At 47.9% G+C, this 27,671-nt stretch overlaps 1 protein-coding gene across 3 annotated transcripts in view; it reads right to left on the bottom strand.

The window, feature by feature from the left end:
• CDK5RAP2 (CDK5 regulatory subunit associated protein 2) overlaps positions 1-27,671 on the bottom strand; it is a 172,942-nt gene that overhangs the window by 13,850 nt on the left and 131,421 nt on the right. For all 3 annotated transcript variants that reach the window (XM_014830376.3, XM_014830375.3, XM_044778939.2), the window contains 9 exons: positions 22,031-22,079; positions 18,937-19,109; positions 14,196-14,315; positions 10,006-10,122; positions 7,821-7,968; positions 6,725-6,846; positions 5,155-5,403; positions 2,349-2,426; positions 1,040-1,305 (listed from right to left, as the gene is read on the bottom strand). In XM_014830376.3, the coding sequence (XP_014685862.3) occupies positions 1,040-1,305; positions 2,349-2,426; positions 5,155-5,403; positions 6,725-6,846; positions 7,821-7,968; positions 10,006-10,122; positions 14,196-14,315; positions 18,937-19,109; positions 22,031-22,079 (1,322 nt within the window). The remainder of the gene's footprint in view (positions 1-1,039; positions 1,306-2,348; positions 2,427-5,154; positions 5,404-6,724; positions 6,847-7,820; positions 7,969-10,005; positions 10,123-14,195; positions 14,316-18,936; positions 19,110-22,030; positions 22,080-27,671) is intronic.

Genomic DNA, 27,671 nt, shown 5'->3' with positions numbered 1-27,671 from the left:
AGGAAGTGATTGAGTAACTTTATGTCAAGTACCCGGCACATGAGTCCCACAAAAGGTAACTTTAAAATAAGAAGGATTCCAGTAGGATGAGGCAGGAAGGAGGGGATGGCAAAGGGGCTGAGGGGTCCTCCAAGGCAGAGTGCACAGGGCGCCAGGGCTGGAGACGGGATGTGGTTGGCCAACAGGGACAACAGCACAGAGCCCAGCCAGATGGGAGCAGGGCGCATGGGGGGAAATTGGGAGAGGACGGTGGGGAGGTAGGCAGAAGCAGACCTGGAAATCAGAAACCCCTGGGGTCCAACAGTACCCAGGGGGAGCGGAGGTTTCTGCACAGGTGAGCGAGGTGACTAGCAATGGTCTTCAAGAAGCAGTGTCCTGAGGCAGAAAGAGAGCCCTTGGCAGACAAAGAACTGAGTTCAAATCCTGACCGCTCCAAGTCACTTCACCTCAGCATCTGTAAATCACCTGCTTCAAGGGCTGTTCGGTGATGAACGAAAGTACTAGATTAAAAGCTCCTCTGCAAGGAGAGATGGCAGCCGCCAACAATCTTGAGACGAGTGTCTCACACTGGCACGCTCATCACAAAGCAGTGGAGGAATTACGGTACGGGTGACCCTCTGCTGCATGAGGATCAGGACCTGTAGCTATGCTGTTCGCCACAGCAGCCCCAGAGCCTGAGCACAGAGGCCTGGGTGGGTGACGGATAGGTGACTGCGGAGATGAACAGACGGACTGAAGGACAGAAGGACGGATGAGACTGGAACAACAGTGGCAGTAACGGGGCAGTGCCGCAGATCCCAGTGAGGCGATCAGTTACACAGGGTGCAGACCTCAGCAAGTGTCCCTCCCACAGAAAAACCACAGACAGTCCCCCAGACTGGACCTGACCTCTGAGCTTTTGTGGCTACACTTCCGGTCCCTCCTCTCAGGGCCTTACTAAGGACATGTGTGCCCCCAGCCTCCCAGCACCCTCAGTTGGCCCCGCCCACTTGCTGCTCCCAGTGAGCCTCTCTCCTTCCAGCTTTGTCAGCTGGGTTACCTTTGTTTCCAGCTCTTGACTCGTGGGGCTGGGAGCCTCTTGGATTTGAATGTCCATCTCGGCAAGGAGCTTCTGGCCCTGGCCAATCTGCTTGCACAGGGCATCGTAGTCCTCAGTCAGGCCCAGGATGTGGTGGCCACTCTTGCTGGCCCACAGGCGGTGGCCAGGGACCAGGTGGGACATGCAGGGGGTGCTGATGACTGAGCTGCCACTGTCGCAGGAGAGGGAGTCTGTGTCATTTCCAGAGAGTGGAGGAGTCCCTGAAGCTACAGAATGAGAGGGAAGATGTCAGATCTATTTGGGGCAGCACCCTATGTTCAATGAGCTGCCTTCAACAATGCTGAAGCCAGTTAGGAGGGCTAAGAGCGACTCTGGGGCCCAAATGCCACGTGACCGAGCCCAGAGGGGAAAGAGGCCTGGCTCCTTGGCCTCAGTCTGTACAGTACTCCAGGCTGAGCTTATTCATCTTGTGGGAGAAACTCAATTCAATTCGGCAAACACGTGTCAGGCACCCACTCTACAGAAGACCCCCGATTTACACAGATTCATCAAGCCAGGGCCTGCACTCCAGGAGCCCGTGGTCTAACTGGAATACAGACACCGTATGGGAGATGTAACAGCCCAACGACGAGGAGCCGGAGCTCAGAGGAAAAAATAATCAATTCTCTGTGCAGGAAGGGAGATCAGGGAAGGCTTCCTAGAAGAAGCAACAATCGAGCTGGGTTGAACAGGTAGTAAGAATTACACTAAAAAGAGGTAAAAGCTTATCGCTTTTTACCTTTGGATCAACAGAAGCATGGATGAATAATTCTGACTGGGGACATCAGGAAAGGCCTTTCACAGGGAAGTTTGCATTCATAAGGAGTCTTGAGAAGTGGGAGGATTTTCACTGGCAGAGAATGGGACAAAGGCGGCCTGGAAAAGGAGGGAGCCACGCTGCACAGTCCCAGGGAGAGGGAAGTGCAGGCCCGTCGGCAGGACGGTGACCAAACCGGGTAGCGTAAGGGCAGAGGGAGCAGGCTGAACGGGCCTTCTGGGGTGGATGCTGGAGGACCTTGAAAGCCACGCTAAGGTGGTCACACTTTAATCCAGGGCAACAGGGACCCAATGACGTCACTGAGGTTGGCGACATCTGGGAACAGATTGACTGGCTTGGAGGAGATCACCAGCTAGAGATGCTGAGAACCTGAAACCCCAAATCCTGTCAAACCCCTCTTGAGTTGGGACCAGGGACCCCCTTTTCTTCAATTTAAAAAGTCCTACTGCCAAACCCAACCCTGCTGCGGTTACCCTGACTTTAGCTTCGTACCTGATCTTGGTGGCATTGCCAGGGTGGAATCAAACAGCTCGCATGAATTATCAATTGACATGGGACATCTGTCACCATCTACAAAATGCAAAATAAAAGAAGGAAAATAAACTGTCAAAAGTTTTAGTTCCACTGTCATCAGCGTTTGAGAGACAACTGAATGAGAATACAGTAAAGTACCAGACACACACAGGCATTCATTCAGATCTTCACCGGGTACGTCTCCTGCCAGGCCCTGTGCAGGACATGGGGGAGACAGAGTGAGCAGGCCTGGCCCCCTCCCTGGAAGGACTCTCTTGTCCAGACAAATAAACAGGCAGTTTCCCTTCTGGGTGGTCAGGGCTGAGGGAGGGGAGCACAGGCGTGTGGGAGCTCAGTCGAGGGGTGCTAACCCCGAGGAGGGAAAGAAACGCAGGCAGAGGAACAAGCAGATGCAGATGCACAGAGGTGAGCAGTCATGACACATTCAGGGAGAACAAAGTAGTTCATACAGCTGAGCCCAGGGTGCAGGGAAAGGATGGCATGGGATGCAAGGCCAGAGTGTGACGGCTGTGGGGACCACTCAAGGGCGCCAGGCAGGGCAATGTCAAGCTGAGATCTATGTTTTGAACTGGAGGAGTGAGTCTGGAGGCTGCTGGAATAACCCACGTTAAGAGAGAAAAGTGACCTGAAATAGGATTTCAGGAGGTGATGCGTTTGAAACAAGAGAAGGAGACAAAGGCAGTTAGTGCTGCCACTTCTATAATCTAGAAAGCACGTTCACATCAGAACTCTCAGGAGCTCAGAGGGCAGGATGGTGCTGTCATTCAGATTTCAGGGAAGAGGAGACCCAGGGCCAGAGACAGGAAGTGATCTGCCTAGCATGACCTGGAGTGTAGTGGCAGAGCGAGGACTGGGTCCAGGACTCGGGATGCCCCCCGAAGCTCCTCCCCACACAGGAACCTCCCGGGGTGCACTCTGATTCCGGGACCAAGGAGCCAGGGGGTCAGCTCTGGGGAGCTGCCCACTGAGAGGGATGGCTTTCTGCCCAAAACAGCAAGCTCTAGAGCAGAACTTTCAAACAGGCACACTTAAATACAGTCTTAAAAAGTCTTTTGCAAAGGAAGAAATGCTGCTGCCTACGATAAATTCTAATCCTCACTTGAGGAAATGGGAGAACTTTCCCGCCAAGGCACCCCCGTGAATTCTGAACACTCTCCTGGACGCGTGCTGCAAGGCACACCTAGGGCTCACCCTGGACAAATTCCCAAAGCAGGCGAAGGCTGCTCCCCGGCCTCTCCACTTCAGCTGCCCCAACTCTCCCTCCTGGGCACCCCCAGCCCTCACTCGCTCTCCCTGCCCAATCTCCCCCAGCCTCCGCCAGGGTCTCCTTGGTCTCATTTCCTCAAAGCCCTAAGAAGGGCCAGGAACAGACCTACGTTTACAACAGTAACGCCCACTGCTGAGGTACAGCCCACGCAGAAGGCGGCAATGTGGCACCTTTCCGACCCTTTGAGATTCCCCGAGTAGGATTCTATCCTAAGAATACTACTTAACAGCAAAAAACATCTTAACGTCGACATTCATTAAAGCTCCAAATCAGAGAGCAGTTTAACAATCACTAGGGTAATGGTTTGGTGACTGACAATAATCTGAAAACAATAATTAGGAAGGCCGTGTGAAAGCAGGGGAAGCATTTATGATGTGATATTGGGCAAAACCGAAGAAATGACAGAATGGCACAAAAACCAATTTACCACTGTAAATCCATGCCTGCATTTGATACCAAATGAAGAGAAATCTGCAAGTAAAAAACTATCATTTTGTAGAATCATAAAGAATTTTTTTTTACTTTTTTTTCATATTGTCACATTACCTTTTGGTTAAAATTTTAAATCTTTATCAAGGAGAAACCAATGAACTAATCACCACAAGATCTAGGTGCTCTTTAAGAGATTTATAATTGTTTTAATTAGAAGCAATAGACGTAATTCCCAATTCAAGGAAAGATAAGTGCAAGTTTTCATCCAATACTTGTTTATAAAGTATACTGACACTCCTGTCCCAACGGATGCGCACGCCCACCCATGGGCAGTAGGACGATCCCCAGACACCTGAGGCCCCAGGAGGTCAGGCAATGCTCCAGGAGCAGCACTGGACCCAGAGCCAAGTGATTTCTAGCTTCAGCTCTGCCATCTACTTGCTGTGTCACTTTGGGCAAGTCCAGTACCCTCTCTGGTCTGAGTTCCTTCATCCCTAGAGCAAAGAAGATGGCCTGGCTGACTGCTTTGCGCCTGACCACTTGCTGCTTTGCTCCAGGCCCGGTGCTTACCGAGTGGCAGAGGAAGGAGGGGAAGCAGCATTGTCCTCCTTCTGCTGCCTCACACAGCCTCTGCAGGACTGGACAATAAACCCACAAGCAAATGCAAAACAGGACTAGTTTTCCAACCCACCAGGATGCTTTTCAGATCCGGAGAGACACTGACGGCCAGAGTAAGAGGTTTAGATTCTTTGAAAGGCAATAAGAGGGACTAAAAAGGATTTCCAGCAGAGGAGTGACGTGGACAGGACTAAATGGATCGGAGGGGGCAAGACTGGAGGCAATGAGGGTGGCTGGAAGCCCAAACTCCACTTCCCTGAGAAGTGGGAGGCCCCAGAGACACACCATTTTGCCAAAGGTGACCACTAATTAGTGGTCAGGCCCTCTGAGTACAGCATGTCTGCTGTCAACGGAAAGACCTCGGCGAGAAAGGGCAGCATTCAGAAGCTCGCACATCCCACACTCAGGCGCAGGGCTGCATTTTCAGAGGAGAGGCATGCGCCGTACCATGTCTGTCTGGCTGAAGAGGCCGCTCAGGGATGGCCAGGGTTTGCAGAGCCAAAGTGAGGGCCACTTCCTCAGCCTTCTTCTGCCCCTTCGCCAGCTGCCCCTCGAGCTTGCTCTGCAGCATGCTGCTGGTTTCGATGCTCCTTTCTAGTTGGGCCCGCAGAGCCCGGATCTCTGTCAGCAGGCCCTGCAGCTCGCGAAAAGGTTCCTGCTCCCTCGAGCCTTCTCCCGACGCCTCTGCTCTGGCCTCTGCGAACATGTGCAAAGGGAAGCCTTGACATCGTCCACCACCAAAGGGTCAGCCCTCAAAGAGCTAGACAGTGTTCTAAACCCACCACCAGCCCCTCCCCTTCCTAAGAAGTAGGCACAATTTAAAATAACAACTTCACTTTAAAAACAAAAATATTGGCAGACTTAATTGCTGCTATTCCACAGGCTAAATAAGAGCTGGAAATTAATTTTCGCTTCTGGCCATAAAGGCCTAGTAAATTGCACACCAAACCCCGAAATTATGTCTAGTCGTAATAAAATCTATTCGGGCTGGAATTATAGAATGAAAAGGGCTGATTTTAAGAACCACAGTATATTAAAAAGGCACAACAGCAAGAATAAGAGAAGCAACTTGAGGAGAAAATGAAAGCTGTGAGGTGACCCTTTTCTAGATAAACTTTCAATAGGGAGAAACCATCTGGAAAATTAGTTTTAAAAAAAATCTCACCACGCCTCAAAATTGATTCTAAAACATTAGAATTTAGTGGGCTGGCCTGGTGGCGCAGTTAAGTTCGCATGTTCTGCTTGGCAGTCCAGGGTTCACCAGTTCGGATCCCGGGTGTAGACCTACACATCACTTGTCAAGCCATGCTGTGGCAGACATCACACATATAAAGTAGAGGAAGATGGGCATGGATGTTAGCTCAGGGCCAGTCTTCCTCAGCAAAAAGAGGAGAATTGGCAGCAGACGTTAGCTTAGGGCTAATCTTCCTCAAAAAAAGAAAAATTGAGTTTACAGTTGAGTTGCTCTGATCTGGTATCTCTCACAGGATATGGAGAACCAGGATCAACAGCAGCTCTAGAGCAAGGTCCGGCACGGAGTAGGCAGACCATAACTATTTGCTGAATGAAAGGGCAAAAAGAAACACACACTAGCAGGAAAATTGCAATAAAAGTTATTTCTTGAGTATCTATTATGTGCCAGGTATCATGCTAGGATGCTTTTAATAAATGGTCTCATTTAATTTTCATAAAAACTCCATAGAATAGATACTGGTCGACATGTTTGATAGAGGAAGAAACAGGCCCGAAGGGGTGAGGTAACCTGCTCAAGGGCTCACGGCCGGGAAGCAAGGCCGTAGGAACCCAGACTTCGCTGGCCTGACTCCTGAGCCCAAGTCCTTCCACGTTTCCTGCTGCTCCTTCAGAAGAACAGTGGGCCCAAAGCTCGCTTACTCCACCCATGATATGCCTACTCCACCCAGGAGGCAAAAGCGCTGAGCCCCCACTGTCCGGGGGAGTGAGCCCAAGATGCAGCAGCCCCCGCACGAGCAGGGCCTTGGCCCAGAGCGCGCAGTACCTCTCGGCCTCCTGTGCTCCTCATCCAGCTTCTCGTATACTCTCAGCTCCACTCGCAGGGACTGGAGTAGCTTGTCGTTCTGAGCAAGCAGCTGCTGCCTCAACTGCACCACCTCCTGCGCCCTGCAACGCCCCACCACCGGGAGGACAGGTTAATGCTACCGGGGGTGACTTCCTCAAACCCCTCTGGGCAGGCCCGCTCCACCCTCAGCCAGAAGAACGTGGCCAAAAGTGACAAGCTGTGGTCAAGAATTCCAGTCACAGCCACTAAATCCTGAGCATCCCTCTGGGCCCAGCACTTTACCTAAGTTATCTCATGTCATCTTCACAGATGCCCTAAAAGGTACGTGCTATCTAAGCCTCAATTCATAGACATGAGCAAGTGAAGCTCAAAAAGGTTCCGCCTTGCCCAGGGGTGCCCGGCTCAGGAGAAGAGCCAGGGCTGCAATGGCAACGACAATGATCTGGCTAAATCACGGCACCACCTGGGTGAGCCAGGGTGACATCAGTGACTCTAAGTGTGGGGCACTCAGGAGGCTGACAGGAGCAACTGAAACAGGTGGGACAAGATGCTCTAAGTGGGAAACCACACGACCCTTTTAAAATCTAAGTCAGACTCTTCTCTGCGCAGAACCTCCCAACGGCCTCCTGCATCATTCCGAGTAAAATCCAAAGTCCCTCCCACGGCTACAAGGTCCTCCAGGAGGCGGCAACCAGCCCGCTCTCTGCCTCAGCCACTGCGGTGGCCTCCCTGCTCTGCCAGCACAGGCCAGGGACACCCCGCCCCAGGCCCTCATCCTCCCTGCGGAAAGTGGTCCTCCCGCAGACATCTGCAGAGCTCAGGCCCTCGCTGCCTTTAGGCGGCTGCTTCTCAGAGAGGCCTGCCCTGACCCGCCCTGGATAAAGAACAGCCATCTGCCCCAGGCCCCACCCTTCTTCCTCGGGTGACTTCGCGCCATGTGTTTTATTCCCACCTGACACACTGGGTGTCTGTGTGCGCCTGGCTGTCCCCGTGCACCAGCAGGCCTGGTTCTGTGACTGCACCCAGGGCCTGGACACGTGCGCGGCCCCCAGGGCGGGGTGAACGTGAAGCCTACCTGCTCAGTTCGCTGCGGCTGACGCAGACCTCCTTCCGCAGCCTCTCATTCTCTCCCCTCACGCAGGCCAACTCTCGCTGAAGGTGCTCCAGGCCCGCAGTCTTCCGGGAGAGGGACTCTCGTAATTTCTCATTCTCCTTCTGTTTATCTGCAAACACAGGGAAGCGCCACTGAGAAGAGATACCGTTTGTTTTTTCCAACCTTATTACGCAAATACAGCACTTCAGCTCGAGCACTCCAAGAATACAAAAGAGAATGAGATTTAATCTGGCATTTATGATTTTGGCATTCCAATTATCTTATGCATTTTGGGCAGATAAATCTGTCAACATCAAGGCTGCAGATTAAACGTCACTGGGATGAAATGGGCCTGTTTAATTTTCTATTAAATAATGGGCCGTGCAAACCTAGTTACTTCGCCTTCACAGAGCAAACAGCGGGTAGAAATTACAGACAGAGCCAAGGAACGGGGCCCCAGATTCTGGCAATGTGTGAGGGGAAAGTCTGCAAGCCCCCTCCCCACCACCCCTAAAGGAGGCCAGCAGGGCTGTGCAAACAGCAAGCTGGGGCCCACTGGCTCTCAGGCCCTGAACCACAGCACATGTCCTGTGCCTGGGGCACAGAGACAAGGCCGTCAAGAGCAGGCTGGAGCAGAGTGGCTGTTCAGTGCAGCTCCTGCGCTCACTGCCTCCATAACCTTGATGAGTTTCTTCACTTCCCTGTGCCTCAGTTTCCTCATAGGCATCGTTGTGAGGATTATTGAGTTCCTGTATGGAAAAGGCTTAGGCACAGGCTTCACAAGCACTTTGAAGGCCAGAAGCGCTCCAGGACGTGAGCTGCCAGCAGTGCTGGTGGTGGCGACAGCTGACACGGCCGCAGTATTAACTGCAGGCTTTACACTGACACCTTCACGTGGATCAGCTTATTCACTCCTCGTGGCAAACCTCCCAGGTAGGCACTATTATTCTCCCCATTTTCCAGATAGGACCCTAAGGACAGAAGAGGTTAAGACTTTCCCAAGGTCACACAGCCAGTAAGTGGCAGTGCCAGGATTCAGACCCAGGTTTTCTGACTCCACTCTTAACCACAACATGGTCATTACTGAGCAAGTTTTCACTTCTTCCCTCAGACTCCAGCCACACTAAGCTTCACAGAATTGCTGACTGGTCTATACTCGGCCCCTCTCGGACCCCTAGGCCCGGTCTCTCTTCCTTCTATTTAAAGGTCCTGGCTCTTCTAAACCACAGGCACCTTGGTTAATCCCTACTCAGCCTTCTAGACTCAGCTTCTGAAGACCCACTTGCCCGGGGTCAGGATGCCTTCTCCAACGTCCTGTGGCCCCTGAGCCTGCCTTTATCATGGCTAACCCTCACGCTGGCCTGCCATGGGTTGCCTGGTTGCTCCTCCCATCAGACCAGGAGGCCCTTGAGGGAAAGGATCAGGTCTCACCCATTTCTGGATTAGAGTCTACACAGGCCCCAACACACTACAGGAGCCAGGAATGTTTGCTGAGTGAAGCAATGATCTGCAGAAGCCCCAGTTCCACCTCTGAAACCAAAATCAGCATCCATATTCTCTAGGGAAAGTGAAATAAGCTGGCCTAAGTTCCAGCTCCACCACCTTCTAGCTCTGTGACCATAGGTCAGTCAATTCCCTAGGCCTCAGTTTCTTATCTGTAAAACAGGACTGATAATACGTCATTCCAGAAACGCTTTAAGTATTGAGAGATCATGTAGTGAGAATTCTTTGGGGGTTAAGCTCCAAACAGGTGGAGGTAAGAGAAGGGATCTTTACAAGAAATACTGGAAAGCCTTTCCTGATTGAGGAAATCCCTGGTTGAGATTTTGGCAGCAATATATTCCAGCTCCCTCTCTCCCACTGTGAACTAAGACAAGTGAGAGGTGGCTATACAGAGGGCATGAGTGACAAGAAGAGAAAGTAACATTCACTGAGCCCTATTAGAGACACCGAGCTGAGGGCTTCACAGCATCTAACTGTCACAATAGCCCTCTGGGGTGTTCCTATTTTACAGCTAAGAATGCTGAGGTTCAGAGAGGTTAAGTGACCTGCCCAAAGTCACAGAGCCATAAGGTTTGAACCTAGGTTGGTCACTGGTGCCTGCATTCTTTCCATGCCACAGGAGTCTGGGGGGCTCTGGACTGCAGATGGCCCCCATAATTCTTACCTCTGGATCCTCTAGCGAGCATTGTATGGAGGGCCTGGTTCTGCTTCCTCAGGAAACGAATTTCTGATGTGAGAGAATTATGCAGCTCTGAACCAAAAGCAAAACTGTTTGAAGAACCTATAAAAATACACACAAGTAGTGATTTATAAAGCGTCTCCAGGTCAGTATGGATGGAACTTTCCAGAAAAAAGTTTTAAATAATGAGGAAACACAATGTACAATGAAAATCACTCCTGTGAACGATATAAGGTATTATGAGAGCCCAAAGATATATGAGAGTGAGCGTGAAAGAGGGAACGAGAGGGGGCTCCCCCAGATCCTACCTGTCCTGAGGGTGAGACCTGGGCTGGGGGTGGGGTGAGCAGGTGACAGTCTTACCCTCCACGATGTCTCTCCAGAGGTCCAAACCCATATACCAGGGCCTGCTGGACCTCTCCACTGAGACAGCACCTAGTCCACAGAGCCAAAGCAGGTCTCTTGCCCCTTCCCCCAAACCCTTCCAAACCTGCCTTCTCTCCAGTTCCCCACCTCTGTAGATGGTATCGCCACTATCCGTGACCTGAGCGAGAAACCTGGGGGGGGGGGGGACATCCGAAACACCTCTCTCTTCCACTGCCAATCAGGCCACCACCGCTGCTGACCCTTCCTCCAGGATGCCTCAGACGCTGGCCCACTCTCTTCTGTCCCTATAGCTCAGGCCTGATCATTTGACCTCCCTGCTACTCTGTCAACGGGGTTATCGGCCTAAACGCAGTCCTAATGCAGCCCTAAATGCAGTCCATGCATGTGAAAGACCAACCATCAACCAAACCAAACATGAGCTCAAACTTCAGAGCTCTGTTCCTTAGCTCCAATCTCATGGCACGCGCCACTCCCTCTCCACCCGAGACCCTAGTGCCCTTGTATGCAGCCAAACTGAGCCACTTCTGTGCCCCAAACATACCATGTGGCCACAGACCTCCCTGATTTTGCAGAATGAGGTAGGCCCTTTGCCTAGAATGCCTACCACCTCCTTCACGGGTCACCACCACACTCGTCTTTCAACTCTTAGTTCAATTTCACTGCCTTTAAGCGTCTCTAAAAAGATCAGGGTCTGAAGCTAGACAGACTGGACTGGAGGTCACTTTCAAATTGCGATCAGTTTCCTCACCTATAAATACCTGCCCAGACCGTGGTCTATCTCCCGAAACCCTACCCCTTCCTCTGGCTGGACAGCTCCCTCAACACCCCACCTCAGCACCCTCCAGCCTCTGACCTTTCTAATGTGCACCGTACATAATGCTCATGTCACAGCGACCCTCTGGGAGCACCTATTGTGTGCAAGGCACTTTCCACATGTGGCAGGCAGATGCTTCCCTCCCTGGCTTCCCTACTGACCGAGTCGATTACACCACAGACCCAAAATGCCAGACACCTGCTTTCCCAGCCCCCGGTGCAGAACACGGTCATGCGCCACTTCTGGTCAATGAGACTTGACAGGAAGCCTGCCGGGAGCTTCTGGGAAAGATTTTCCACCCGGATGAAAAGAGAAGGACAGCGAGAAGCCCCACCCTCTTCTTTCTGGGGCTTTGGAAACTGTCCTGGGAGGAGGTGGTACTTAAAATTACTACAGTCCTCACAGGTACTAACCCGAGCCCTGCTACCACTGAGCCATTAGACCTGTGCAGAGCTGCCTGTCTCTGGATTTCTTGTTATGTAGGAAAACATAAATCTCCATTGCTTATGCCAGCTTTTACTCATATTCTGCCATCTGCAGCTGAAAGCATCTAACACATGAGATGACAAATGATTACCTGCAATATTCAAACTCCCTATAAGGAAGGTACGACATTAGGTGCCCCAGAAGCCAAAGTTCACACTCTTTCCATGCTACAGCCCTCCCTCTTTCTCATGCTAATGATTCACTTATGACAATGTCATATAAGTTTTCTATTCACACATGTCTCTCTCCACCATCTTCCTCCACTCTCCGCTATCAACTGGCATCTTTTCAGAGACACCTGGGTTTGAACCACGGCTTCTTAATGGCTGCTTGACCTCAGGCAAGTCACATAACTTCCCTACGTCTCCATTAGCTCAGTAACAGTGATCGGTGGCAGCGGTGGTGGCGGTACCGTTACTGCTATTACCATTTGTGTTAATATGACTGATGAAGCCTGGAGCCAAAATAGGACGAAAGAGCAATCTGGATGAACAGGAACAATTCTACAGAAGCCTATGACTACAGCTAAGGCGGTCACTTTTCAAAGGAGAAATCAGGCCAAACAACTGCTCCTGACAAAGCCTGAGCTAGCGGGGTCCACTTCTGATGCAAAGAACGCCACCACTATCGGCTCGTGTGACTGGCGACAAGCTGGAAGATCTAACACGTGAGACGACAGTTGTTAACAATATTCCGCCTCAGCATCACGAGGAGCCATGCCTTTCTCAAACCTGCTCCCCAGATGAAGGCTGCACAGCAGTGGGGGCGGAGCCACTCTTCTCTCTTTGTCTTTTCAGAGACTGTGACGACAGGGTGAGAACAGCATGTCTTTCCACCAGCGTAAATACTTCATGATGCCTTTTTGTAAACCCTCCCGTCAGAGCGAATTACTCTCCAGAGCAATTGCCTGCTCCATTGTAGCTGGTGGCCATTTGAGCCCCCAAATAATTCTATAATTGGATTTGCCAGGGAAAATGTAAAACAGAATGAATCTAATTCAGGCATTACCAAGAGAGAATGTGAAGGGCCCATGCGTGTATTTCGTTCCTGCATCTGATATGACTAATAACTCAGATTAATCAATTTTCCTGGGAGTGGGAGGGAGAGGATGCAGAATGGGGGCTGGAGAGAGAGAGAGAGAAAGGGAACCATTCTGTTTACCTTGCAAACGGCAGCATATACAGTACTGTGGAAAGATGTTTTTCTAGGCTCATGGCTACAGAGGAATGAAACTGAACTAGAGGTCCAAAGATTCAAGTGCTGCCATTGAGTATGTCTTTCCAGAACTCAGTTATCTCATCCCTAAAAATGGGAATGTCAGCAGCAGCCCCGCCCATTGCAGAGCTCTGCAATGTTAAACTAATAATGTTAAACAAAATGAAAGCGTAAAATAAAACTGCTAATAATGAAGAAAACAACCATATGTTGAGTGAGGCACTGAGTAAGGCCCTATTCCTAACATTACCTCATCTAATCTCACAATGACTCTGTTTTATATAAGATAATTAAGAAGACTGGGAGAGGTGGGTGACTTGCCCAAAGTCACAAAGCTAATAAACAGAAGAGCTGGGATCCACACTCAGCTCAGGCAGACTCCCAAAGAAACTCAGGCTTTTCCCAGTGCGCACAGCTGCTCTCAGACACATTCTCCCAGGAATGAGGACACTCCCTCGGAGCAATAAGGAGGGAGACCCAACACATATTGTTCAATGGAAAAAGGGACAGAATAGTGATACAAAGTATTCCACCTTTTGGGTAAGTGAGGGAGACAGTAAGAATATGTCTTTGTACTTGCATGAACACTGTAAGAATTCAGAAGAAAACTAACAAAAGTGGGAGGAGAAAAGGGAGTATTCACGGTATAGAATGAAGATATCAATTTTTGAACCATGTGAATGTCTTACCTATCAGAAAAAAATATATTTTTAAGCTCTTTGTGGAAGAATATTCCATTTAGCGCTAACTGGTTCTACAGGAATACTGGCGACCTTGTGACTGGCATGTGAGATTCACCAGACCGTTAAAACGCTAATACTTTTACTATACATTACAGGACGAAAAGACAAAATACTGCTTAGTTTTATTTCAAAGTAAATATTTCTCAACAGTTTCCAAAACGAGGAGCCAAGCACAATTCAGGATGCCAGAAGCTGGCAGATTTCTCCAATGAGTGAGATTAACAGTCACCAAGCACCTGCTTTGTCCCAGGGGCTGTGGGGCACTCCACTTCACTTACCTCACTTAATCCTCATCACAACAGGATAAAATGGGAACTATCATCCCCATTCTCTAAACCACTGTGACTGAGAGTCAGCAAGGTTAAGCGCAGCCACCCTGGAGGGAAGCAGCAAAGCCAGGATTTGAACTGAAATCTCTCTGGCCACGAATCCGATGCTCTTCCCAATACACAGAATGCTTATCCAAGCAAATGCATCACAAATGAATCAGTCACAGGCTTGCACCGCCCTTTGGGAAGGTTCCTCCTTACCTTTATCAAATTCAGCCCCTTGCCGTTCCAGCTGTCTCCGTAGATTCTCATTGGTTTTAATAGATTCTTCTAAACGTTTTCTCAAACTTCGAATTTCTTGTATATGTTCCATCAGTAAGTCTACAGGAAGGAGGGCATTTTTAATTATAAAGTCTGAAGCCCGCAACAAATTGAATAATCTATAGATTATACAATGATCTTGAAATTCTAAATGGTACTGATGTATCAAGATAGTCAGCAACTGGCAACCCTTTCCTAGGCACGGGAGGCCCAGCTATTGCCCACAGCCCACAGACACAGTTCTGTAACAATCCTCTGCCGCCCTCCATGAGGAAGATATTTTACATCACATGGAAAATTACATTCCATACAATTTTAATGCTAACTCTAATGGAGCCTTTATTCTTCTAAATATCAAATATTAATTTAAAATCTTCCTTATGGTGAAACTAACAGATCTCTTTCAAGTCTGCTTGAACTGCCTGAGAGTTGATTAAACTACCTTCATAATGAATCCAGATATTTTCAAGACTAATTCTTTGCAAGGAATATGTTATCCATTTATCACTTACTAATTTAAGACTTAAGAACAGAACCAAACAGTGCTGGTGAGAATGGTACAGAGGGCATTCTCAAGAGGACACCCTGTTAGCGTGAGTATAAATGCGTACGACTTTGGGGGACTATTTTTATCATTAGTGTTTGAAGTTCTTTTCCAATGTCTTTCACCAAATCATTCTACTTCCAGGAATCTATTTAAGGAGATCACCAGAGATGCTGACAACCATTTGCCAGAATGCATGAAAACAACATTCAGCTTACCACTATATAGTAACAACAGAAAATAACTCAAACTATTCAATAAAATGTATTACCTTCATTATGATGCAGTATTACACAGGTATTAAAGTTACATTATGAAGATCATATAATATCATGGAAAAATATAGACACAAAACAGGTTACTGAGCATAATCACAACCCTATTCAGAAATATGTAGACAGGAAAGACATATATACACAAAAGAAGGAAATACACCTAAACATTAACAGAGGCTGCCTTAGATTTTTTTGTTTTTCAAAACCTATATTACATCTTAAGATCTAATAATATATAAAAATATAAATTCTCCAAATTTTCTAAAATGAGCATGTATCATTTGTATAGCCTCTGCCACATCTCACTTTAACAAAGAAAGAAGGAAGCACAGATCCAATCTAGAAGTAAGTTTCTAGAATCAGTGTTTAAAGCATAATCACATTAAGTATCCAGAGGCAAAACTAATGTCTTTAATTCATCAATTAGGGTACACTCAGTATGTCTTAGTAATGTTTGTTTTAAAACATTATACTAATGTTATGACCCAGTTTTAATTCCTCCAAAATGACTTTCATTTAAAAGTAGCACAATGTTACAGATCTTTTCCTAATTAAATAGTAATTTTGCCATGAATTTGAATGTTTATGAGATGACTTAATTTCCAGACCTTCAGCTATCTCCTATTAATGCCAGAGAGCGACAAGTCACTCAGTGGAAAGTCTGAGGCCCCCACTGCAGCCCAGCACTGGAGGCTCCTGTCTGCAGTCAGCTCCCAGCGCGTCGCCACAATGTGCCTCCCGTTCGTGCCCTGCTGCCCCGCAAATCTCCCAGCGGCTAGTCAGGTCAGAATGAGTCAGGACTTATCGGTCTGACTGCAGCCTTCCCTGCTGGCCTATCCGCGTCACACGCTGCCAGCTTCTAGGGCAATAACGCTCAGCAGCCATCAGTACGAGTCATCTTCTACGGAGTCTGGCAGGAGGTGGAATCATCACTGCGGCTTAAGGAACATTCCTGGTTGAATTGGACACCACTTATTAATTATGCAGCCCTAACCAAGGAGAAGGAAACAGTACACTCACCTTTACAAAATGGGAGAAAAATATCTGTCCCTCTTAAAATAATTACCCTTCTGACGAACGCTAACTCTTCAAAACCATAAATCCTGTAAGAAACAACCACCCAAAACAACGTGTATATCTTTTGCCTAGTAGTTCCAATTTATAGAATATAGGTTAAAGATTAAAGAGACATGATATGGGGCCGGCCCCGTGGCCGAGTGGTTAAGTTCGCATGCTCCACTGCGGTGGCCCAGGATTTCACTGGTTCAGATCCTGGGTGTGGACATGGCACTGCTCATCAAGCCATGCTAAGGCGGCATCCCACATGCCACAACTAGAAGGACCCACAACTAAAAATGCACAACTATGTACCGGGGGCCTTTGGGGAGAAAAAGGAAAAATAAAATCTTTTTATTTTGAGGAAGATTAGCCCTGAGCTAACTGCAGCCAATCCTCCTCTTTTTGCTGAGGAAGACTGGCCCTGAGCTAACATCCGTGCCCATCTTCCTCTACTTTATATGTGGGATGCCTACCACAGCATGGCATGCCAAGCAGCGCCATATCCACACCCGGGATCCGAACCAGCGAACCCCAGGCCGCCAAAGCAAAATGTGCGCACTTAACTGCTGCACCAGGGGGCTGACCCCTAAAACCTTTAAAAAAAAAAAAAGAATATAGGTTAAGAAAATGCCCCCAATAAGGGGAAAGCTCCACGTTCAAAGATATTCCCTGCGGCACTGTTCATAATTGTGAAATTTTAGAAATGACTTAATGTTCAGCAACAGGGGAACATAAGGAAAAACGCAGCCCAGCCATTCGAGCAACTCGTCTGAAGCCACCGAAAACGATGTTAGGTAACAACACGTCAGAAAGCTTATGATATAATGGTAAGTGAAAAGAGGAAAAATACTAAATTATCTCTCTACTCAGATTATAAACATGACAAAAGGAAAAACAGATGCAGAGACTAAAAGTCTGCAGAGAAATAAACCGACAAAGCTAACAGTGGGTTCATCAGACTGGCTCTGGAGAGCACTGCCCTCCTCAGGACAGTGCCTGGTCACCCACTAGGAGGTCATGATAAGCCCAAGGTCACGGGTCCCCAGAGGAACAAGAAACGAGAGAGACGCCTAAATCCTTCTACACTGGAAATAAACCAAAGCTGGGTGGCGGACAGGGTGGCGAGTAGAAGAAAACAGGGCAGCAAGAGGAGGCAGAGGGAAGTGCCACTCCCACAGCAGAGGGTTTGAAAGACGGGGGAATCTCAAATTTCCCAGGGTAGATGATCTGGCTAGCTGATCATAACCCCACCCCCCCTGGCTCTTCAAATCCCAGGTCAAGGGTGCTCCTCCCACAAGGGCCTTGTGGGAGTGGTCTCGGGGGCTCTTGGAAAGGGACTGAGCTCAGGGCCAGACTGACACAGTGCAGAAGAAGGTGGCACTTAGGGATAGGAAAACAATTCATGGTCCGACCTAAATTAGAAGGCAGATTGTAAAGCCAGAAATAACCGAGAGAAACTAAGTACACAGAAACTCACAGAAATCAAAGGGATACAGCCAGAAATCTGAAGAAAGCCAATCTAATCTAGCTGCGCTGGCTGCAGCGGGGCCCCAGCCGACACCTGAGCCACATCAAAGATGTGCACTTCATGCTCTAGGTGTTTTCAAACTGTGCTCCTCTGGGCCTGAGTGTCCTAGAGGAGCTCAGAAGCCCCTATGGGGACAAAGGTTCCACTCATATCTCTTTTACATATTGGACCCCCACGTAAAGTTTCACCTGTTGCTAGGGAAAAAAAAATTTAAAATTTTCAAAAATCATTTTTTATGTGATCAAGTGTCAACAAAGAGCTTTTAGCAAGGAGGTGCCAGTGTCTGATTTGTGCTCTGGTGCCTTGCAAAGAACCCAGTGGAAGAAAGGAGAGACCAGAGGATGTCAGCTGAGGTTCAGAGCATACATCAGGAGTCAGAAAACTAAGGCTCCTGGATCAAATCTGCCCACCACCTGTTTTGGTAAATAAAGTTTTATTGGCACATAGCCACACTCATTTACATATCGTCTATGGCTGCTTTTGCCGCAACAGCGGGATTGAGTAATTGCGATGAAGACTACATGCTCCGCAAAGCCTAAAATATTTACTAGCTGGTCTTTTAGTAAAGAAAAGTTTGCTGATCCCTGGTCTATCTATTCTGGTCTATACTTTCCTTTGAACTTCCAAAATGCACTGAATTATAAACACTAAGCCCTACCTAATACCCCAACAGGAGGTAATCAAGACTGCAAAGACAGAAGAGGTAAAGGGGAGCTCAGGGGCACGTGGGGCCTTGGGAGGCTGATTCTGCCAACTGAGCCCATGGCTCGATGGTCAGAGACAGGACAAGGGCCTGATCCTAAGGGCCAAGGGTCACACTAAAGAGAAACACAGCAGATTTACAGAATGACAAAATACCAAAACAGGGGGTTGGGTCCTCTTGGGCATCTGTACAATTCAAAGCAAGGGTCTTCAAAGTGACCCTGCCTTAGAAAGAGTTTGAAACAAACAGTGAACCAGACTTGGAACTGATGCATGACCTCAATGCTTCCCAGCCTGCCACTGTCAGAAGAGCAAGGGAATGACCAGCCCTATAAGAAGTCATCATTAAAAATAAAAGTGACTTTTCCCCCATCACCAACACTGTTAACAACCACGGCTTTCCCCAGTGACAAATGCACTCTGAATGACCAGCTTTGGCCCTCACAGGATCTCCTTTCACGGGAGAAACATTCGAATATCACTACACTCTGCTTACTGAGGCAACATGGCAAACGACTGTTTAACCCAGGAAACCGTGGCTATGTTTAAAACACTCTGCAAAGCTCAGCTTACCTTGAGAAAAAGCGTTCGCCATAACTGACGCCTTCTCCGTCTCGCTGTCTGGCTTCTGGTCTCGTGAGAAGGAGGACTTTTCGGATATTTCACAATCGGACAATGCGTGAGAGGCTGAAGGCTCAGGAGATTCAGGCAGAACGTGCTGGTAGGGTAGGCTGTCTTCCTCAAGCCTTGACCGTTGGGATTGAAAGAGAAATCACGTTCCATACTAAGACTCCAAGCAGGACCATGACTTAAGAACACATAAGACTATTTGGCCCTTTGTAATGTCCCCATATGTATAACTTGGTTTTGGAGCCCCTTTGTTTCCCTAGAGCATTTTTTAGCAAGGACAGTCTAAAAACAAAAAAGGCTCAGTGGGGGCCGGCCCAGTGGTGCAGAGGTTAAGTTCACACGTTCCACTTCTCAGCGGACCGGGTTTCACCGGTTCAGATCCTGGGTGTGGACATGGCACCGCTTGGCAAAAGCCATGCTGTGGTAGGCATCCCACATATAAAGTAGAGGAAGATGGGCATGGATGCTAGCTCAGGGCCAGCCTTCCTCAGCAAAAAGAGAAGGATTGGCAGCAGTTAGCTCAGGGCTAATCTTACTCAAAAGAAAAAAAAAAGGCTCAGTGGGCTTGAGTTTGGAGCCGATGAAGAAGGGGGAGCCACCATCTGGCTTATAGAAGAGCAACCCTGAGAGGGCAGGAATCAGCGGCAGCTGTTCACCAAATGCCGGGTCTGGCCCTGCATTGTAGACGTACTGTCTTACTTGGGACAACCCTCTGAGGGAGGGATAACTGTCCTCATTCAGAGTTGGGGAGACTGCAGACCATCATAAATCACCTGCTGTCTCACAGCTCCTAAGTGGCGGAGCTCACATTTGAACCCAGTTTTGTCTGGCTCCAAGACCCCAGGAGAATGTGAGAGGCCAACCCAAACCCATGAAGTAGCCTTGTGGGTTTAAAAACTTCAAAACCCTCACAGTCCCCAGGCAGGTCCCAATATCATTATTCCGGCAATCATCTGGTTATTAACTTGTATTTCCCAAGGACTACCTAAACCATGAGGAAAAACACCCTGAACTCTGTGAAACGGTACCGTGAATCTCCATTATAGATAAGCTCCTTAATTTAAGCTCTTTTTTCTCCCACTTTTTCCTATTACTTCTTGTCTCATTATTCACGAGCTGAGACAAGAGCAAAGGACTCCGAAGCTGCAATGCGTTCGTTAACAGGTAAACACCAGATGCAACTTCGCTCAGACAGCGTGATGGATGTGCAGACTTGCACTGCCTTGCAAAAGTGAGGAATGGGCCAAGGGTACCCATTTAATTAACTTAGGAGTGACCTATGTGAGCGCTAAGCCTACAGCTGAAAAAGGGAGAACAGAAGGAAAGAAACAAACCTGTCTGAAACGGGAAGGGTGACACACACCTGAGGAGGGCTGAAGGGGGCTCCCCGCCTCCCTCCAGCCTGTCCTCCAAGCAAACCAGATCAAGCCCGGTCCCAGCTTACCCTCCCTCCAAGTCTCCTCTCTTCCCGTAGAACAGAATTGAGACTCTTAACACAGTATGTGAGGACCAGCCCAGCGCCGCCCTGCCTGCCTCTCCAGCCTTGATGCTCACATTCCATGCACCAGCCACGCTGCTCAAAGGGGCCACGTCTCTTTTGCCTCGAGCATGGACTTTCTCCCAACAACCCCCATCCCTCGACTCCCATCCTTTAGATCTCAGCTAAGACTGTCTCCCCTCTGGGTGGCCTTCCTTGTCCTGTCCACAGCCCGTCAATGGGATGCGATCCATTATTATAAGGATGGCAGTGGAGGGTTGAACTGGGAGGGATCTTTGAAAATACTGCAGTGGGAGAGGAGTATTTCTTCCAAACTTACAGGGGCCCTGGCTAAAATATCCTCCAGTGAGCTCTGATACCTCCCTGCCTGCTTGCTCTAATGATGCTCATGGCCTTCGTGATGCCAATAAAATCTAAAATTCTGCACCCGAGACTGGCCTCTATTTCTTTACCCCCAGGAACCCACATGGCCACAGCTCCAAAGAGGAGGGAAATACTGACAGCACTAACAACAGTCAAAACCTTTAGCAAGTAAACAGAGGAGGGGGAGACCTTGACATTCCCTGCTGGCTGTGAGGCAAGCGAGGAAAGTATACAATCCATTTATTCCATGAACACTTTTTGAATTCCAACTATATGCCAGTTGGTTGGGGCTGAATCAAGTGTAGAGATATTCAAGACACAGTCTTTGCCCTCAAACAGCAAGGTGGAGTAACAATAAGAGCCCAGGCACTGGAGGACAACAGGTTCAAGTTCAAATCCCAGCTCTGCCTCTTGACGGCACTTGTGCACCTCTGACCCTCAGGCTCCTCACCCCACAATGAGAACAATAACGCTCACCTTGTACGGTCAGAAATAACGAATATGAATGTCTAGGGCAGCAGCTGACACGCCAATACCCAGTTAATGCTAGCTCCTTTCCTCTTTCGAGGAAGTTTGAAAGATAAATACAGAAAGTATTAGAATACCACGTGGTAAGTGCTGTAATGTAATTCTGTGCCAAGTGCTACAGGAAGAATGACTGATCCAGGGATGTAGTGAAGAGATGGGGGTGTCAGGGACAGCCAGGTTCATTTCCATGTGAACTGACTCTGAAGGATTTCACACCACAAGAGGAAGAAGGCAGAGTGTTCAGCCTGTGTACAGACACGGTCTGCAGAACAATCAGAAGTCAGATTAGACTGAAGCACGGGGTACATGATGGGAAAGAAAGAGGGGTCAGACTGAGAAGGGCCTCGAACGTCCGGCTAAGGAGTCTGGAATTCATCCTGCAGGCACCCAGGAGCCAACAGGAGGAATGTGTCTTCTGGGTCAAATCAGCCGACAGAGAAACGCCACGAATCAACTACAACAACCGAAGGAAGGCTGCGGGATGCACAGCATGAACTCTCGGTTTTGTATGGCCATTGTCAGTTTCATCGGTGTTTATGCTTTATTTACAAAAAGCAGGAAATTATACAACAGGAGGGAACCAGAATACTCAAAAAGCCGGCAGACACACCTAACCCAGAGTCTTCTCACCAAATGGTACACACTCACCTCTCCATCAGTTCATTCTGGGTGCTCCTTTCCACTCCAACTGATTTTCCTGAAAGCAGAAATAACATCAAGAAGAAGGAAAATATTAAAAACAAAAACAAAGTGTTCCCTAATAATTTCTTGCTCGTACATTTGCAGAGGCACTGTTCCTTTTGTTTAAAGACTCTTTACAACAATCCCGGATACTTAAAGTAGGATTCCCAAGAAGGCGATGCAGACGACAGACTCCTCCTTCATCACCACTCTGGCCCTAGTTCCAGTAGGAAGGTGACGGCACCAAACCTAAGACGCAATCAAAAAGGCACTCCTGGGTGCAGGTTCTTTTTCCTTCTCTAAAACGCTGAAACTAACAAAATACATGCCTATTACAGGAAATGGGCACAGAAACAAGAAATCACCATCCTCTGGGTAGCCGCTACAGACATGCTATTGGATTGCCTTCTTTCTTTTCTCCAAGCATTTGGCATGGATGATCCTGTATTGTGACTTAATTTTTTCACTTCATATTTTATTGGAAGCATTTTTCTTACTAAATTTGCCTTAGGAACATAGTTTTTAATGACTACATTAATGTTCTATTGGAGGCATGCATGAACCACAGTTTTAGCCAGTTTGACATTTAGGTCATCTTCAATTTTTCACTTTCATAAATAAATAAAATAAACATCTTTGTACATACAGCTTTATCTGCATTTAAATTACTTCCTTAGGAAAGACTCTCAGAAGTGGGATTACCAGGGAAAGGAGTATATGAGTACTGCTGAAAAGCCAGTGTCTGCAGTAAGGGGGATAACTAAAAGAAATAACAAAAGAAAACAAAATAAAGTTCAGAATGTAGACGGGCAAAAGATGCTCTGCTCTCTCCCGCATGTCATCATCGCTGTTTGAAAGGAAGCATGCAAGCCTAGATTTCAAAGAGACTAACAACTTTATTTCAAAAATACTTCAGAACTCTGGAAATTGCAGACTGGCATGAGCTCTTTGAAGAAACTAACGCATGGCTAAAGAAAAAAACAAACCCTTCTATAGCTGTACTTGAAAAATGAGACTATAATTAAACTGCACCCACACATACCATTTTCAAAACAACTCCTAAAAGGAAAAGTTCTCAAACACCACAACGCAGAGGAAAAGATCACTGGAGACTCGCACATTTGCTTCATGTCTTGTGGTTCCCAGCCACGAACTTCCAAGGCCGGATGGAGCTGCTGCCAGGGCTCCCTCTCCACCCCACCAGGCCGGCTACTGGGCACCAAGAGTCAGTGCAACATGCAAGGTCTTGAAAGTCACCTGCCACTGTGGGTGATGTCCGGCACCGGGAAAGAGTCAGACAGGCCCCATCAGCTGCCAGCCCTGAGGACAATTCTCTAACATCCACCATCTCCTTTAGGACTCACAACAATCACACAGACACAGTGTTAGGATCCCCAGTTTACAGTAAGAAGTGGAAATCCAGGTTTAATGTTTCTCTCTCACTCTGCCCAATTCACACTCTTACCTACCTTGCTGCACGTTCCAGGTAAATAAGGGAGATGGAGATACTGCTATGGCTAGCTCAACCACAAATCTATGTCGTGATCCTCTAGGTTACATCCTAACCAAAAATGGTGTGATATTTTGGCTCCCCAAAAGGTAGGGGGAAGGTTGACAGGACTCTACCACAGTGGATGCTCTCAAGAGCTCCACATTTCTGTCCTGAACATTCCTTCTCAAGGGGGGAAATCTACATGTGATTGGGTCAATTTCCAAGACTTTGACTGGAAGTCCCAGACTGCAGACTACCACGAACAGGCAGGGACAACTGCACGCTAACAGAACAACTCAGTCAGAATTTTTCATCTCACACCTGCACAGGGCGGCTCAGCAACATTCCACTGATGGTAAGATTTTTGGCCCTACAGACCCTGAGGATGGGCCATCTGCCCTAGTCCAGCCTTCCAAAGGGTTTAGGAGTTCTACATATACTAGGCAGGCAAACAATCACATGACATCCTGCCTCACATATGCCATGTTCTTTAGGAGCACAGCTAGACTCCTCGGAAACTTCACAGGGCAGGGTACCCTTGGTCTGGGGCAGGCTTTGCGCATTCGACTCCTAACCATCTTAGAACCATCAAAAAACCTCTCCTTAATCCCTAACAAAATCCATGACCACAGAAGGCCGTGCCCTGATGCCACCAGAAGCATGGGTTTCATCCTTTGGGGCGCTTATAATGACTTAACAACAAGTGTATTCCACCCATTCCTCCATCATAAGAGCGTTCTTTAAAACCAAATGACAAATTCTTACTGTGGGATTCATAGGGAGATCATTACAAGTGATGCACTGAGTTTCTTGGTGGAAACTGCCTTCACACAGGTGACAGGGTCCCATCTGTCAGGCTATTCCAAATGCTTAGGAAGCATGTCATGAAAATGCTGCTCCCATCTTTCAGGCAAATCTTATTGCTACACCCAAAAGCTGAGTAGTAGGTGGCAGTGGGGGAACGTCACCTTTTCAAATAACAAGACATCGAGTCCTCCAATCCATATGTGAACAAGCAAGAGAATTATTATGCAGGATAGACTTGTCACTGGTCGACCCATCTTCACTCTCCTCTCCTCACTGGTCCGTCCTAGACACTGCCACCATTTAAGAAGCCTCTTTTGAAATAGTACTCCCTAGCTCAAAATCCATCAATTGTACAGAATTAAGTTCAAATATCATAGCCTGGCATCTCCTACATGACCCAAACGTTTCTTCCTTTCCATCTCACTAGTAATTCGTATTGAATATTTACAGTGCTCTTCCCAAGTGGTTGTGCCAGACACTGAGGATACAGAAACGAATGAGGGGCCATCCTGGCCTCAATGAGTTCACAACTGAGTGGGGATAATGGACCCAAAAGACAATTACACTACAGCGCTGTGACAAGGGGCAGCCTGGGGTGCTGTGGGAGGGCACACAGGGGAAACAAACACGATCCAGCCTGGAACATCTCTTTCAGGCAGGAAAGAACCGCTATTTTATACAGAAAAGCAGCAGCTAAGGGGCTACGTGGAGGGCAGAGCCCAGGGATCTCAGGAGGAAGCATCCTCCGTTTTATCTGACAGCCTGGCTCAGCATGCTAACCATAACTTGCACGCCCCCTTACAGCTCCTAAAATACCTTCCCTCCCCAATGTCTATGACTCCTCCCAGGATGGAAGGTTGAGCTCCAATACCCTGTCCTCCTGGAAGCCTTCCCTTCAGAGCTCAGAGGGGCCTCTCTCCAAGCTCACACTATGTGTGCCAGACAGTCAGAGGACATTTAACCAAAAGGTACCCTAGAATAAGGTCCATACCAATAAAACCATAAACTGTCATCAAATCCTGACGGGGCGTTACATGTCCAGCCCTTTCCTAGGTCAGGAGGCCAGGACAAGACATGGTCCCCATATTCCGGGAGCTTATGCTCTGAAGAAATAAAACATGCCCACAACATCCCTGCTGTCACCTCCTGAACGCCCACTACTGGCCAGGCAGGACACGGCACACTTTAAATAATCTCACTGAATCCTCACAAATAACTCTGTAATGCAGACAGGTGCTATAACCTCACAGAGGAACCCGGACCCCTAACGGAGTAGGTAAACTGTCAAAGCTGGGATTTGACCTCCGGTCTGTCTGGCTCCGAAGGTTCTCTTCTTTCCACCCTAGCACATCATCTCCATCTCAAGGCCAGAAGCGACTGGCACACGCAAGCCACCAACAACCCAGAAATAAAGAAAACGAATGGATTTGCTTTTACTTGGGGTGAACATAGAAAGTCTCCTGGAGGGTGGGCAGAATTTCTACAAGTGGAGAGAGAGTAAAAGTCTTCTAGAAAAGAGACTGGCTTGAACAAAATCCCAGAATTGGGGAAGTGTGAGGCCAGGCCCACAGAATCATTTGACCAGGACACCCGACTTGACAGGAGCGTGAGAAGCACGGCTTCATGGTGGTCAGGAGGTTAGGCTGTGAAAGCAAACTAGTTGGGCTCGAAGCCAGACTCTGCCACTTTCTGTGTGACCTTGAGCAAATGAATGAATGGCTCTCTGCTCCTTGTTTATTAAATGAGGATAACAAATAGTACCTCTTCATTGGCTGAGAACATGCATTGGCTGAGAACCGGCATACAGTATGCACTGGATAAAGACAGCCTTTCTCATTGCTTCTCCCTCGTCATCATCGTTATCATCCTCATTATTATCTAAAGGGTAGTGGGCTGGAAAAGGCAGACCTTTCAAGTGGAAGGCCTTGAAGGAAAGGAATGTTTTAGCTTCATCCTTGCAGGCAAAGGAGAGCCAGGGGGAGGGATCCAGCAGCTGTCTTCTATTCATGTGGCTAAACCCTGACACCTGTGCTGAGCTCATGGCGGAAAGAACTATTTCACAGTCCTCTTTGTACTTTCCCAGTGCTCACTCAAAAACACCTGAAGACAACACTGCATTCATGATTTATGCTACCGGTCTCAGGAGGCACCAGGAACAAGGGTGTGGTGGAAAACCCGGGACTGTGACACCAGTTCTTGATCCACTTTGGGTCCCAACCCACTTTAAGAATCTAAAAGTTATAGACTCTCTCCCCAGAAAATCCCAGCTCTAATCTTTACAAGTATTAAGAAACCACACTATTAATTAAATATTATTAAAGAAATAGCAAGGATATGCACAAAGATCCCAATATGGTGTTCTTTATAATAGCCCCAAACTGGAATCAACCTAAATGTCCATCCAATGCAGAGTGATTAAATAATTATGGTACATCCATACAAAAGAATGCTCTGCAGCCTTTAAACTTACAAAGTAGTTTAGTATTTATTATCTATAATTGAACAAAGGGAGAGGTTGCAAATAGTCCTACTTCCACAAAAAATACACATACGTATAAAAAAAAGTTTATAAGTATAAACTCCAGGGTGTTCATGTTTTGCTGTATAAATGATGCAATTAAAGGAGTATTTGCTTATCTGTTATTCCACAATAAACACGTACTGCTTTGTATTAATAAAAAAAAGGCTATATTTAAAATTTTTAAGAACTCATGCTATGCAACTGCCTCGAATATAAAAATCACTTTATGAGAAGCTCATTTCATAATTCAGGAGCCAGACCCCTTAAACAGCATCAAAGAGAGACCCACCTCTGTTACATTTTATTCTCTAAGACTTTATGCCTTTTGTAGAAGACAATAAAGTTCTCTGTTTGCGTTGTCTGCTAAGCCTGAAAAGCTTCTGCTTCCAGAACCCACAGGAAACAAGAAGTGAGATCTCCTTGGGCTTGTCAAGGTAAGTAACTAAAAAATAAATCCAGGGGGTGGTGGTAGAGGGAGGGAGGGAGGGAGGGCAGCTGGTGCCAGAGCACTCTCTCAGCCTCCCACTTCCCAGGGCCAAGGCTCAGGGCTTGCAGGAAGAAAAGAGAGAGAAAACGCCTCGGGGATACAGCTCTTTCTGGAGGACCCAGTCATTTCTCCAATAACAAAATGAAAACTAGCTTATTTGGAAAACCTTAGCCACAACAAAGTGGATTTCACAAAGCTGGGAAAAGTCAGTGCTCCCATGTCCTAGCTCTCAAAGGTCCTGGGGAACTAGTACTAAGAACCAGTACTGGGGGACTGGCCCCATGGCTGAGTTCACGCACTC

Source organism: Equus asinus, chromosome 10 (assembly GCF_041296235.1).
Source record: "Equus asinus isolate D_3611 breed Donkey chromosome 10, EquAss-T2T_v2, whole genome shotgun sequence".
Classification (NCBI taxonomy): domain Eukaryota; kingdom Metazoa; phylum Chordata; class Mammalia; order Perissodactyla; family Equidae; genus Equus; species Equus asinus.
Note: the sequence above shows the minus strand (reverse complement) of the source record. Positions and strands in the feature narration are given on the sequence as shown.